The 16,030-nt window shown below is 35.9% G+C and overlaps 1 protein-coding gene across 3 annotated transcripts in view; it reads left to right on the top strand.

The window, feature by feature from the left end:
- AOX2 (aldehyde oxidase 2) overlaps positions 1-16,030 on the top strand; it is a 137,127-nt gene that overhangs the window by 92,438 nt on the left and 28,659 nt on the right. For all 3 annotated transcript variants that reach the window (XM_007501592.3, XM_056806794.1, NM_001291667.1), the window contains 6 exon segments: positions 444-518; positions 3,369-3,421; positions 8,433-8,547; positions 11,743-11,808; positions 11,917-12,105; positions 13,537-13,704. In XM_007501592.3, coding sequence (XP_007501654.2) covers positions 444-518; positions 3,369-3,421; positions 8,433-8,547; positions 11,743-11,808; positions 11,917-12,105; positions 13,537-13,704 — 666 coding nt within the window.

Raw genomic sequence — 16,030 nt, 5'->3', positions numbered from 1 at the left:
TCTAAAATGGAAGGTAAGGGTTTAAAAGAATGGAGGAAGACACATCAAAAGCTTAAGAGTTCTCAAGTGGAACCTAAAAGCAAAGACATAAATGAAGGTACATTTGTAGAAGGATTGTGCAGGAAAGAAAAGAGTGGTAGTCTGGTGTAGTAGATAGAACTCTCAATTTGAAATCAGGGAAACCTGGTTCAGTTTCTGTCTCAGAAACTTTCTAGCTATGTGATTAGACAGGTCACTCTTTGAGTCTCAGATTCCTCATCTGTAAAATAAAGGAACTGAACTCAGTGACTTCTAAGGTTCCGTTTAAATCTATGTTCCTATGAAAAAGACCCCAATGCAACTAATTATGCCACCTAATAAATATGAATTAACAACTTTTTCATTAAAAGTTAAATCAATTAGTGTTTTTCCAATACGATTTTTCTCATCTTTACTCCCAAAAGAATGCCTGTCAGATTCTTTTGAAACGCCTTGATCCCATCATTAAGAAAAATCCTGAAGGCACATGGGAAGAATGGGTAAGTGCTCCATCCTTATTTTTTTCTTTTTTCTTCTAAACCCTTTCTTTCCATCTTAGATCCAATACTGTTTATTGGTTCCAAGGAAGAAGAGAAGTAAGGGTGCTAGGCAATGGGGATTGGGTGTCTTACCCAGGGTCACACAGCTAGGAAATATCTGAGACCAAATTTGAACCCAGATCCTATCTCTAGGTCTGATTCTCAATCCACTGAGCCATGTGGCTGCCCCTTATCCCCATTTATTTCTGAGTATAAGAAATAAATCCATGAATGCTGGCCCAAAATGCTATTTATTTAAAGAGATGGGTCTAAAACAGGGTGAAGACAATTATTCTAATATCATAAATGTTGAGTACCCACTTCTCTTTTCCCAGCTGGGCTGTCAGTAGAAGGATTGAATAGAATTACCCCTCATTGCATGTATGCTTAAATAAAGCATTCATCTGTTCACATCTTGGGATGGAAAAAACATAGCTTGAAAGAAGACACATAAAATCTATATCTTTACAAATTTACTCACTTAATACATTTTAATAAAAAGGAAAGTTGAAACCAAAGTGAAAGTTGATTGCTTAGGATGACGAGGAAAAAGACAAAAGGATTAATTAATGTTGAATATGTATCAGTGAAAATAACTGATATATGAGTCTTACTCATTATGATATCTAATTACATCAAAACATATTCTCCTCCCAACACTGCCCCACCCAAAAATTTCTAACACCTAGAAAATCTAGCCATAATCAACTCATGCATTATAATATGTATGTATGATATGACTCTACTGTATTTCATTAGACTAATTGCCAGAACTCTGAAAAAAAAATGTTTGAATGATGTGGATCTGAGTAGAAAAGAAACCTAAAAAGGATCCTCTCTTATTGATAACAAAGGTCAACAGGAATATATTTTTAGAGAAATAGAGAGATGGATATACACACAAATATCTGTGCATATTGTGCATGTTTTGGGCAGCTAAGTGGCATAGTGGATAGTGCATGGGGCTTAGAATCAGGAAGACTCATCTTTATGAGTTCAAATCCAGCTTCAGCCACTTACTAGATGTGTGATCCTTAGCAAGTCATTTAATTCTGTTTGCCTCAGTTTCCTCATCTGTAAAAATATATGGAGAAGGGAATGCATTCTTAGCTAAGGAAACCCCAAAAACTTAATCAAGAAGAGTTAGACACAACTGAAATGATGGAACAATCAAAAATATTTTATCATGTTTATAATATTTTTGGATATGCGTTTATCTTTTGAGGGTGGCCAACCCCTGAGAAAGTAGAGGGAGTTAAAGAATGCCTGAGGTATCTCCTGAAATCTCTGCTAGCATATGTCCTATTACTTCTCTGGATTAGCCTAGAACCTAAGCAACATTTCTAACATTTCTTCTCTTAGAAAATGAACTCTGGTGAAATTATTGATTATTTCTATGATTTGTTCTTTGACCCACTTATTCTTTAGGATTAGATAATTTAGCTTCCAATTATTTTTAATCAATGTTTCCCTTATTGAATGTAATTTTTATTGCATTGTCATCTGAAAAGATGCATTTTATGTTTCTGCTTTTCAAAAAGAGCCATTGTCATCTGGAAAGAAAGTCATTCTCCTGCTCTAGCCGAACAGTAGATGGGCTGATTTTCTAGGCAGGACAAGAAGTTGAACACAGTCATTTTATAAAGAAGCACTTCATGGCCTCTGTTGGGTTTAGAACATCTGGGTTCATAGCCTAACCTGAATATCTGGTTACTGTTCTGTGAATAAATGAATGAGTGAGTAAATGAATGAATGAATGAATGAATGAATGAATGCATGAATGAATGAAAAAGACTTATTAAGCACTTACTATGAGCCAAGCACAGTATTAAGTTCTGGTGCTATAAGTATTAAAGTGAAAAGTCATTACCTTCAAGGATTTTACTTTCTTATGATGGAAACAACATACATAGATGTACAGTAACCAGAGAAGGGTATTTGGGTTTAAAAAATCACACAGTTGTAAATTTCTGCTAGAGTTTTGGGGGGTCTTTTTAGCCCACTTTTATGTCCTAAAAAGCAAACTGTGTGACAAAAGTTCATTGTTCCAATACAAATCTCTATGGACAATTAAGATCACCAAAAATAAATTAAGAAATAAGATTAAGAAAGGAAGAAAGAGGAAGGAAGGAGAGTGGGAGGGAAGAAGGGAAGGAAGGAAGGAAGGAAGGAAGGAAGGAAGGAAGGAAGGAAGGAAGGAAGGAAGGAAGGAAGGAAGGAAGGAAGGAAGGAAGGAAGGGAGGGAGGAAGGAAGGGAGGGAGGGAGGGAGGGAGGGAGGGAGGGAGGGAGGGAGGGAGGGAGGGAGGGAGGAAGGAAGGAAGGAAGGAAGGAAGGAAGGAAGGAAGGAAGGAAGGAAGGAAGGAAGGAAGGAAGGAAGGAAGGAAGGAAGGAAGGAAGAAAAGGGAGGAAGATAAAACCACAGGGTTGGTGAGTGGAATCAAAGAGGGGTAGACCGATGTTCTTTCTGGAAGCAATGGCATATTAATATGAGAATGATTCCAGAGCTGGATAAGTGGGTGAGGGGATCAAGGACTAAGCATACAAGCAGCAGCAGACAAGAAGATGGCCAGGCCTGAAGTGTGGCTGGGGCCAGCTAGCTATAGTGGCCCACAAGAAGCAGCTGGATCTTCTAAGCTGAAAGAGTTAACCCAGCTGCCTCATGTCTGGTCTGGAGGGTGAAGTGTGAGTATCTCTCAGGTTCAATAACTTCCCAAGTACACAATCACCCAATCCCTGGACACTGGGGCCATGCACGTTTTTATGGTTCCTCGATCAGGAGTTTACCTTGAATAAATATATTCATTCTGCAGGTTGAAGCAGCATTTGAACAGAGAATCAGCCTTTCAGCTACAGGATACTTCAGGTAAAAAGTTTTCTTTTCTTTTTTGAGAAATTTCAGGACATTCAATATTTATCTATTAACTAAATTCTGAGTCTGTTTCCTTATCTGTAAAATACAGAAAGTTAACCTAGATCAGTGATGGCAAACCTTTTGTAGCCCCAAGTACCCAAACTGTGACCCTCATGTGCATGTAAGCCCTCCACCTTGTCCCATACAGGGGAGGGAGGAAGGGCTTCCATCGGGCTGCTGGGCAGAGGGATGGATGAAGTGAGGAATGTTCACAGTCAAGCATGGAAAGAAGGAGGAAAGCATCCTCCTCTGGCACACATGCCATAGGTTCACTAACACAGGGCCTAGATCAACATTTCTCAAACTTTTTGTTGGTTTTAGGACCCTTTTGCTCTTTTAAAAATTATTTTGGGCCCAGAAGAGCTTTTGTTCATTTGGGTTATATTTATTAATATTTGCTATATCAGAAATTTAAAATAATTTTGAAAATGTTTTCATATTAATTCATTTAAAAATAAAATAATAAAACCTTTACATGTTAATTTAAGTAACACTTTATGAAAAATAACTATATTTTCCCAAACAAAAAAAAATTTTAAATAGCATGGTTTTATGTATTTTTGCAAATTTCTCTAATATCTGGCTTAATAAAAGGCAGCTGGGTTCTTATATCTGCTTTTGTATTCAATATGTTTTGATATATTGTTTGGCTGAGGTATGTGTAGAAAAAAAAATGGCCTCACACAGTTACATAGCCAGAAAAGAAAGGCGTATTTTCTTGGCAAATGTCTTGGAATTATTAAAAAAATCTTGACCTTGAAAATCCCCTGAAAGTTTCTCAAAGACCCTCCCTCCTAAGAGTCTTAAAAACACTCTTTGAGTACTGCTGCTCTCCAAAGTACCCTAAGATTTGGTAGTTTAATGGAAAGAACCTAGAAATTGTGAGTCAAAAGTTGAAGAGCCAGGTTTGAGTACTGGTTCTGGTGGTTAAAATGTCAATCCAGGACTTAATTTCCTCATCTGTTACAGGTCTCTTCTGAGACTCAAATGGAATGCATGTAAAAATGCTTAAACCAAAAAGATCTGGATTTGAAGTCAGACGGTCTCGAGTTTCAATCCTACATTTGCCATTTAACATGTGACCTTAAAAAAGTCACTTCAACTCCCTGAGCCTCAGTTTCTTCATATGTAAAAGAAGAAATTCAACTAAGTGGCCTTTAAGGTCCCTTCTAGATTTAAAGCTTGGAAAATTTTACATAACTTGAAACTGTTATTAATAATTCCAAATTGGCTTGGAAATGCATCTTGTGAGAATAAAGACTGATGTAGTGCTAGAATCACATTAGGCAAGAAAAGGCTGAATTGCAATACTTAATTATTTCACTGCATTTTTTTATCGCAATTGTAGCTCATGTAAATAATAAGAAGATAGAAAGGGATGTATGGGATGTTTCAGGAGGACTAGCACCTCTGGGCTCGTCATTCCTCTTTGGTGTTCACCTGACACCCAACTCTTCCCCTGTAGCTCCAAGAAGCAGCCACAATGTGGTAAAAACCATTTTGGCTGATGGACTAAACCAGGTTGAGAGTAACTGGCATGAGAATAACAAGCCTGTTAAGACTTCCCCCAGTGGAATAGGTGGAAGAGAATGGTTTGTTTCAGCAGCCATGAAGGTAGCTAAAGAATCTGTGGAGTACTTAAAGCTTAGTCAGACATCAAAGACTCCAGGTTCATCCACTGTATCCTGTACCATTGCCAACCATCTTGATTTTTGTCTTGCAACTGAATTTGGATGACTCTGGAAGAGAGAGTGAGGCTGACAAATCTGCCTCACTAAATCCAATTCACTGGCAAGTCAAGACATCACCCCATGATATCATTGGCCATCTTGGACAAGTGCCAAAAAGATAGAATATTTAATTTTAATTTGAAATTTTTTTCTTTAATTGATTTAGAATATTTTTCCATGGTTACATGATTCATGTTCTTTCCTTCCCCTCCTTCCATCCCCCTCCCATAGCCAATGAGCAGTTCCACTGCGTTTTACATGTGTCATTGATCAAGATCCATTTCCATATTATTAATATTTGCACTAGAGTGATCGCTTAGAGTCTACATCCCCAATCATATCCCCATGGACCCATGTGATCAAGCAGCTGTTTTTCTTCTGTGTTTCTACTCCCACAGTTCTTTCCCTAGATGTGAATAGTGTCCTTTCTCATAGGTCCCTCAGAATTAAGATAGCATATTTAGTAATAATAACTTATAAGGAGGCAGCTGGGTAGCTCAGTGGATTAAGAGCCAGGCCTAGACAGGAGGTCCTAGGTTCAAATCTGGCCTCAGACACTTCCTAGCTGTGTGACCCTGGGCAAGTCACTTGATCCCCATTGCCTAGCCCTTACCACTCTTCTGCCTTGGAGCCAATACACAGTATTGACTCCAAGATGGAAGGTAAGGGTTTAAAAAATAATAATAATAATAACTTATAAGCATAGGGGCAGCTAGATGGCTCAGTAGATTGAGAATCAGCCCTAGAGGCAGGAGGTCTTGGGTTCAAATCTGGCCTCAGATACTTCTTGGCTATGTGATCCTAGGTAAGTCACTTAACCCCCAGTTGCCTCCTCCTTGTTGCTCTCTGGCCTTAGAAACAATGCTTAGTTTTGATTCTAAGACAGAAGGTACGGTTTTAAAAATAAAAAGTACCTATAAGCTTGCCTAAGTTATTTAACAAAGTAAGAACTTGAACCTAGAACTTCTGACTTCAAATCTAGAGTTATTTCCACCAAACTTTCTGAGACTAAGTTGTGTCATCTATCATATGGGGATAATAATATTAATTATTCCTATCTTTATCATATTGGTATGAGAAAAACACTTTATAAATTTTAAAGTGATATATAAATTAAGGGGGAAATTTAGGTCTCTAGGGTGTATATAATTAAAGCCCAGATGGGTCCAACAACAAGCTAAAGGATATTGGAAATAACACCATCATTAAAATGATGAATGATCCAGTTAGTCTTACTTTATTATTATATATATAAAATATATTATTATATAATATATATGACAATATATAAGGTATAAGATATTATATATTATATATGATTATAATATTAATCAAGCAGTCAATCAGCCCTTACTGTGTCTCCTGTGTACCAGGCATTGTGCTTGGCTCTGAAATATAAAGACAAAAATGAAACAGTCTATGATATCCAGGAACTTACATTCTTTCAACATGCACACGACACACATATATAGAACAAATAAATACAAACTAGATATAAAGGGGTGAGGGAGGGAAGTCACTACCAGTTGGAAGATCAGGAAAAGCATCATGAAGAAGGTAGTGCTCGAGCCTGAAGACTTGAAGCAAATAATGTTCTTGTGAAGCAGAGGTAAAGGAGTGGGGAGGGTGGGATGGCTAGAGAGGAGAGTAAGGGCGAGTCCATGAAAAAGGCACCAAGGCAGGAAACAGAATGTCATGTGTGACAAAAAGAAAAACAATCCGATTTGTTGTGGCAGTAGAAATGGCAAGCTTTGACAATGGAATGGATTTGTAAGATGAGGGAGAGTGGGGAGATGAGAGGGATGCTGAGGTTATGGAAGACCAGGAGATGAGTGGTACAGAAGTAGAAAAGTTTGGTAAAGAGGTAAGTTTTGGGGGAAAGATGTGTTATGTTTTAGTTCCACTGAATTTGAGAGGTCTCTGAGGCATCTAAATTTGAAATGTTCAATAGTCATTTACTGAGGAGAGGTGTCATAGTACAATGGTAAAGCCTTGGATTTAGAGTCAGGAGACCTGGGTTCAAATCTTAACTTTTCTTCTTACTACTTATTTAATAGGACTTTGGGCAGGTCACTTAACTTCTCTCAGCCTCACTTTCCCCATCTGTAAAATGATGCAATTGAATTAAATGGCCTCTAAGGTCCCTTCCTACTATAAATTTATGGTTTTAAGGTCTTTGGGACTAACACTCAGGAAACATTAGATGATGGTGAATCTACAGATTTTGTCTCATGACATAGATCGCAACTCATCTTCATGAAGATGATAATATATCTCATGAGAGGTATTGAGAGAAGGAGGAGGAGGAAGAAAAGAAGATGAAGAAGAGGAGGAGGAGGAGGAAAGGGTGCAGAGAAAGAAGTCCTAGAGCTATGCCTTTGGGGCACACCCACACTTGGGGAGAGACACAGATAATCTCACACAAGACTCGTAGAACAATTAGACTAATAAGAGAAGAACCAAAAGTGTAGCGTCACAAAAACCCAGAAAAGAGATACTATCTTGAAAAGTAAAATATGGAAAAGGTGTTCTAAATCACTAAATCAATAAGAGAATTGTGAATCAAAACAATTCTGAAATTTCAGAATTAAATTCAGAAAAATCCAGAAAAACTGGAAAGAATGACAAAAGATAAAAAATCAATATCCGAGGGGCATTGTCAGAAAAACTGGCATCCTAATAATTATTGATGAAGATGTGAATTGGCCACGCCATTCCAGAAGGCAGTTTAGAATTACATCTTTAAAAGTTATAAAAATATCCTTATCCTTTGTCTCAGAAATCCCACTGTCAGACATAAACCACAAGGAGGACAAAAACAGAGAGGTCTCATATACACCACAATATTCATAGCAATCCTTTTTTTGTTACCAAAAAACTAGAAACAAAGTAGATGTTCATCATGGGTGAAGTAGCTAAGCAAGTTGTAATAGATCAATAAAATAGACTATTACTGTATCATAAGAAATGATTATTATGAAGAATTCAGAAGAGCAAGAGAAGACATGGCTTGCTGTGGAATGAAGTAAGCACTAGGAAAATAATATATACAAAATTGGCAACAAAGAGCCAATTGCTAAATTATTCGTATGAACATTTACATTTCAGAATTCGGCAAATGATACAAATCAGGGTTTGGTTTATTGTTTAATTGATTCCATATGGCTTTTAAAAATGGCATCGTGTTATTCACACACTAAAGCTAATGCCACAGTCTTTATTGCTTTCCCTAGAGGCTATAAGGCGAACATGGACTGGGAGAAAGGGGAAGGTGACCCATTTCCATACTATGTTGATGGAGCTGCGTGTTCTGAAGTTGAAATTGACTGCCTGACAGGAGCTCATAAGGTTACTATTGCTTTCACAAATGATAAATTTTTGTTTTCTTTGACTGTTTTAAAAACTTTTCTACTGCTTGACTACATGGGTCAAGGGGGCTATGACTGGGGATGTAGACTCTAAACGATCACCCGAGTGCAAATACCAACAACATGAAAATGGGTTCTGATCAAGGACAAATGTAATACCCAGTGGAATTGCGTGTCGGCTATGGGAAGGGTGAGGGGAAGGGAGGGAGGGAAAGAATATGATTCTTGTAACCAAGGAATAATGTTCTAAATTGACTAATTAAATAAAATTTTCCAAAAAATAAATAAAAAATAAAACATTTTCTATCTTTTATTGAAGTAGATCATAGTGTAAAAGTTATTGAAAAAATAAGATGGGAACAGCTAAGTGGCTCAGTGGATGGAGTGCTAGGCTTGAAACTGGGAGGGCTTGAGTGTAAATCTGGCCTCATATGCTTCCTAGCTGTGTGACCCTAGACAAGTCACTTAACCCCACTTGCCTAGCCCTTGTTCTTCTGTATTAGAGTTGTTCCTAAGTAAGGGTAAAAAAAAAAAAGGAAAGATAAGACCAAGATCCTTTCATTTGCATAAGAAAGTTTAAATGTCCAGTTCTACCCCTAAATTTCCACATAAGACTCCAAAAAAACTAACATTTTGGTGAATACTATAGTCTTCACTGTCTGGGGGAAAAAAAAAAAACACTGAACACCAACTGCATGTATATTTTACTCCAGGAAATTAAAAGAACATTTCCCCAAAAGCTATTCTGTTCCTTGAATAAGGGAAATTTTAAGAAACACTTTAAGTGATGGAGAAAATGTATATAATTCAGATTACGCTTAAAAGTATATATATTTTTGAGATGGTTGTTAAACATTTACCAACATACCTCTGATTACAAAATGTAAATGATAACAGCAATGGCCATGAAGCTTGACCCTGGAGAATAGTTGAGAAAGGGTAACTCTAACTTCTTCGCAAAGATTAGGGACCATGAGTATTGAATATTGTATATATCTAGTTTTAAAGAATAGGTAAGTAACTTAGTAAATGACCTTAAGAAAAAGAAAGCATTCTCAAATGATATTTCTGCAAATAGCCTTTCTAAAGACCTCAGTAGGGAATTATTGGTAAAAAAAAATTTTTTTGCAAATATTTTGGGTACTATACACAGGCATGTTCCTCTAAAAATCATTAATTCTGCCTACGAAAAATATTAAGTGAAATAATTTTTGTCAGGCTATGACCAAGCCAGTAATGAGCCTCTCCAGATATAGGAAGGCTGGTTCTTGGTCAAGAAACATAGTCTTCTATCTTCTCTTATCATTTTTCCTTTTCCTTAATGGCATTCCAACTTTCTCTGGCAATATACCAGGGACTGAAATACAGTCTTCATTGTGATGGTTCCACTCTTATTGATATAGAAAAGTCTGTTTAAGATAACCTTCATATGCATGTATAATCCAGTGGAATTGACTGTTGGCTTTGGGAGGGGGGAAAGGAAAAGGAGAGGTAAAGAACATGAATCATGTAACCATGGGAAAAAAAACTTAAAAATAAATTAAAGAACTTGAAAAATAATAAAAATAATAATTAAAAAGTGGAATTTTTTTTAAATAAGATAACCTTAATGCCCATTTTCTATTTTTATTCCTTGGTCATCTTCTTTCCAAGTTTATTCTTAAATGACCTGAGGATAATCTGACTTTTGCAGAAATTTTGCTAAGCTTTTCGTAGACTGGCTTTATACTGTTTTCTATTTTTTTATGAAGCAGAACTACTCATAATTTCCATAATATATCTCCATAAGATTTTACAAATTGGCTCATATTTTTAGCCAGCGTTATTCTTAGCAGCCATCTCTTTCTCCTTGGCAAAGAGATCAAATTGTTGGCTGAGCCAAATTAGGAGGTCTTTCATTCTCTTTATTGGATCATTGGTTGATATAGTTCATTTTTTTTCTTTTTAGGAAATTATAATAGCTTATCAATTTCTGTTCTTTCATCCATTGGATTAATATATTGTTCAACATCAGCATCTTGTTTTAATTGGTCAGGTTAGAGTTGGTTTGATTATATGCCATATCTCACTTTTATTTTCTTCAAATTTGCTATTGATTTCTATCTCTACTCTAACAAATTGGTAGTTTGACTACAAAAATTCATCTTACAAATTAGATTCAAACTTTTCCTGAATCCTCTAGCTGCAAGTGATTTCTCCTCCCTCAGACATTCCAAAGTCCTTTTTCTCATCCTCTTATTCATATCACTTATCACATTCTACTTCATATAATGCTTGTTTATTTATGAGTCTGATTTTCTCTTTTGGACTGTAAATTCTTCAAGGCTGGGACTATTTTTTTTTCAGCATTTCATCTCCAATTTCTAGAGTAGTATTTTTACTTATACAAAGCATTTAATATTAATTAAATTGATATGAATTAGTGACAGTATCAGTCATGAATTCATAGTTACTATAATTTTGGAAGTGGCTAGCTCCTGACGAGGGCCATCCATATGTACCCCTAGATTTGGTCTTGGTTTCAGTAGGATGACTCCATGAATCTCCCTCCAAAATCAACCCCTTTGATGTGGCTATTTTGTTAGTCTACTCAAGGAGGCACAGATACACAGTCTTTATATAAATAATATTGTCTGACGTCCTGTTGTCATCCCAGAATAACTAGACCTATATTATACATCACCCTGTTATGTAGAGAGAGTGTAAGAAGACTACAAAATCCTAAAAAATAAAGAATTTATACAGGATTTATACAGTGTAAAGAATGTCATCTGAGAACTGTCTAACTGGAAAAGCAACGGATAATTGATGGGCAACCTGCATCTTCCACTAGAATTCACATGTTGAGAGAAAGCAATGAGGGTCCCCAACACATCATTGGATCCCTCCATTGTGAACTTATAGGAGGACAAAGATAGGAGTTGTCCAGGATAGACATGTATGGGTGACACTTGATAAGATCAGAGATCCTCTGGAATTTTGATCATTGTTTGGTAATTACAATCTTGAATCAGTCTAACAGCAATAATTTATTAAGCACCTATTGGGGTGCATGAAAACAGTAAAGTGGAATACCTTTAGGGAATGGCTCTAAGAGGGAGGGGAGCTCTTTCAAAGAACAGTATCTTTAAAAATGCAATATTTTTTAAATATAGCTTTTGATTTTTTTTCCTAGAACATAAGAACTGACATAGTCATGGATGCAAGTTGCAGCATAAATCCAGCCATAGATATAGGACAGGTAGGTACTAATGTATTTAGAGATGTAGGTTACCTTGAAAAGTGATTGTTGCTATGACTGTCCTCTCAAAATAGTGTTTAAAAAATTCTTGAAATTGTCCCTTTGCAGATTGAAGGCTCATTCATTCAGGGCTTGGGACTTTATACACTAGAAGAATTAAAATATTCTCCCGAAGGACTATTGCATTCTAAGGGACCCGATGAGTATAAAATTCCTACAGTCTCTGACGTCCCAGAGGAGCTTAATGTTTCCTTATTGGCATCATCACAGAACCCAATGGCAATCTATTCATCTAAAGTAAGTACCTATGACATATTCTAGAAGTAATAGAAATGAAATCTGGCCACTTCCCAGCTGTGGGACCCTGGGCAAGTCACTTAACCCCCATTGCCTAGCCTGCTCTTCTGCCTTGGAACCAATCCATGGTATTGATTCTAAGATGGGAGGTAATGGTTTAAAAAGAAGAAGAAAAGGAAGCAATAGAAAGAGTTCCCTGTAACTAAGATAGTGTAGGGATGATGGTTGGAGTCAAAAGAGAATATAAAAATCAGTTATCAGGTCCATCAATCTATAGAAAATTGGGGTTCCTTAGAAAGCATCTCTCCCAACATCTTTTTTTAATAGACGATCAAATTCCAGCCAAGACTGGATAAAGGAGGTAAGCCTAATACCTGGCATAATCATGATTCTGGGATCCCCAAGTGCCCCAAATTCCATAAACCTCATTTTTGTGAATAATCTTCAAATCAGAGGCCCTGGCTTCTTCTCTTGGAAAATTGAGTATAGAAAGTTATTCAGGTTTTTCTTCCAAATGTATAAACTCATGACTATCCCTAAGAAAGTAAGACTAAAGTTTTAAGATCTGCCATGTGCAGATTGCAAATTAGAGTACTCAGAGCAGAAGCTATACTTAGGGTTTTGGGGGTGGGAAAAAAGGCTTCTCTGTAGCAGGACTCTGAAAGAGGATATATATGAAGCCTCCCAGTTCCTCTTACTTTGCAAATCCAAAACTATTTAGCAATACATGAGACCACAGGAATCTACATATCTTCTTGCTTTCAATATATGTTTTCCCCAGATGTGGAATACTAAGATTAAAAAGGTTCTGAAAGGAAGAAAAAAATATTATGCCTTTAAATTCTTGAGTAATTGGATGGATTAGAAGTCTTTGCAAGACAGAAAGCATGGAATAAATACTAGCCCTATAATCACAGGGTCAATTGACACTCAAGAGCCTAGTCATTTTGTGTATGTTTTATCATCTAAGATCATAGACCTAGAGCTAGGGGGGACCTCTTGAGGCCATCTAGACCAACCTCTCATTTTACAGGTGAGGAAACTGAGGCCAGTGGAAGCTAAGTGACTTTGCCCAACATCAGTAAATATCAAAGGAGGGATTTGAGTTCAGGACCTCTGATTCCAAAGGAATACTCTTTCTACTATATTACATAGCATCACAAGTTATATTTCTCTAACGCTTTAAGGCTGTATACATTTAGACTACATATCATATGCTATGAAATATTTTCTTTCTTTCCTCTGATAAATGAATGGGCCCTATCCCTCTCTTTGACCCCCACTTACTTAGGGAGCACCAATTCTTTCAGTTTTTACTGGTATTTCAGCAAGAACAGAATCATGATCATTCCAAAATGGCGGGAGCAAACCAAAGAATTGGGAGTTCCTGAAGGTAGATGAATTTCTAAACAAGATTGTACTTTTACACAGGGCCTGGGTGAGTCAGGTATGTTCCTGGGATGTTCTGTGTTCTTTGCCATAAGTGATGCAGTGACAGCAGCTCGCAAAGAAAGGGGTTTAATGGAAGATTTTATGCTGAACAGTCCAGCAACTCCAGAACGAATTCGAATGGCTTGTGCAGACAGATTCACGGAGATGGTATGGAATGATCCTTCACCCTCCTATGATTTTTGGGATTTTATTTTACTATTTACTATCATAAATAAGAAACATTTTTCCTATTTATATATCATTTCCCAGAGCAAATAGATGCACTATGCAGATATTCTTGACTAAATATCATAATAACTAAGTAACCTTTGTTGGAATGTGTTAGAATGGGATAGTAAATGGAGAAATCCAGAACTTCCACCCTTCCTGTTTTATTTTAACACTCATCTATTTATGAGACCTGCTTACAGTAATATAATGATAATAGCCAGCATTTTGAGGATTGCTGAGTGCTTTATGTATGCAATCCCATTTGAACCATATGATAAAGGCTGTTATCAACCCCATTTTATAGAGAAGGAAGATAACCAAGTGTTAAGGCATCTGGGGCAAGATTCAAACTAAAGTCCAAGCAAAGAGTTCATTATCCAATGTCCAAGATTCAAGATCCTTTTTCATTCAGCCACTCAGTGAAGTAATGTTGGAAATAGTAAAACTGGACCAGTCATTCTAATTTTGTTTCACCCCAGAAGTTTGGCCTCAAATTTCTGCTCAATACAAGAATGTCAAGATAAAGTAGGTAAGAGGATTGACTCTGGCTTAAGAGGAACCAAGTCCAAATCTCATCTTTCATGCTTATTACTTATTGTATCCTCTATAAATGTTCCATTTGCTTTCCCATTCTCCAAATTTAAATTTTTCAATACCCATAATAAACGACATTATAGTTTATTATTATTTATTCCTTATTACTAACATTTGAAGGCATGAAGAAGTGTCAAAGTATAAAGCAAATAATCATGCTTTTATATCCCTTTCCAAAAGGAGTGTTTCTAATATTGTTCCATTATATATATTAGCTCATGATTTCAAATAGATTTTTGTCATTTTAAGGAAAAATGTTTCCATTCCTATATTCTAGCGTTTTTAACATAAACTAATGCTGTATTTTATCTAAAGCTCTCAGCATCTCATAACAAAATTATGTCATCTTTATTGTTGATATATGTTGATTGGTTTCTCAATATTAAATCATCTTTGCATTATAGTTACAAATCCTACCCGATCATAATATATTTATTAATGTACAGCTATATTTTATCTGTGGAGATTTTGTTTAATTTTTTTGCATTGGTATTTATTATTGATATTGGTTTAAAATTTTTTTTCTATCTCATCTCTTATTTTAAGGATTAAAATACTATTTTATACATAGGAAGAAATGGTGACCCAACATTTTTCTCTATTAAAAAAAAAACAAAACTTCTGTGTCTTAACAGGAATGTTTTGATCTTTCAAAGTTTGGTAGAATTAATTTGCTAATCCATCATAGTCCCTTTGTGCAGAGGAGCTCTTTAAGCACCTATCTGATTTATCTTTTTGATATTTATCTACTTAGAACATCTAATTATTTTATTATTAGAGGGATGGAGGGAGGAAACAAGAATTTATTGTATACTCTGTACCAGGGACTGTGCTAAGTGCTTTACAAAAATCATTTTATTTGATCCTCACAAAAGCTCAGGGCTATTATTAACAGTGAAAGAAAATGAGATAGGCAGAGGTTATATGACTTGCCCAGGGTCACAAAACTAGGAATTATCTGAGGCTGGGTTTGAACTCTGGTCTTCTTGATTCTAAGCCCAACCCTCTCTGGCTACCTCAAAACATAAATTGGCATTTAATCTTTTTGTAAGTAATTATCTCTTCTTTTGCCCTCATTATGACCTTCACATTCTTATTTCAAGATTTAACTTGCACTCTCTTTCTAAAAGATTATATTTGTTCATTGTTTATCACTTCTGAAGAACTTTTCAAAGAACAGCTTTTGTATCATTTTATCTTCAGTTATATTAATTTAAGCATTTTAGCTATTTATCTCTGCTTTCTGTTGGTGTGGGGCTTTGTTCCTTTTCTACCTTTATTTCCACAATTTATTTTTAGCATCTTTTAATTTTAGTGCACCCTTATCTTGCTAAGATTTTCTTTCTTATTAATATAAGCATTCAACACTATGAATCATTATTTCCCCAATCTGTTTTTAGGATCTTTTAATTCTAGTGAAAATTTCTCTTGCAAAGTTCCTCTTTCTTATTCATGCAGGCATTTAGCTTTATGAATTTGCTTCTAAGTATTGTTTTGGCTGTATCCCAAAGGTTTTAAAATGTAGAATCATTATCTTTGATACTTTATTATTATTTTTTTAATTTTCCCTCTCAGTCAGGCATTACTTAGAAGATCACTTTTTAATTTCCACATGCACTTACCCCCCTTTTATTCATTTTATAGTTATTTGCCAGGATTATAACTTGTT

The sequence above is a fragment of the Monodelphis domestica genome, chromosome 8 (assembly GCF_027887165.1).
Source record: "Monodelphis domestica isolate mMonDom1 chromosome 8, mMonDom1.pri, whole genome shotgun sequence".
Classification (NCBI taxonomy): Eukaryota; Metazoa; Chordata; class Mammalia; order Didelphimorphia; family Didelphidae; genus Monodelphis; species Monodelphis domestica.
The sequence above is the reverse complement of the archived record's forward strand: the minus strand, read 5'-3'. Positions and strand labels throughout refer to the sequence as shown.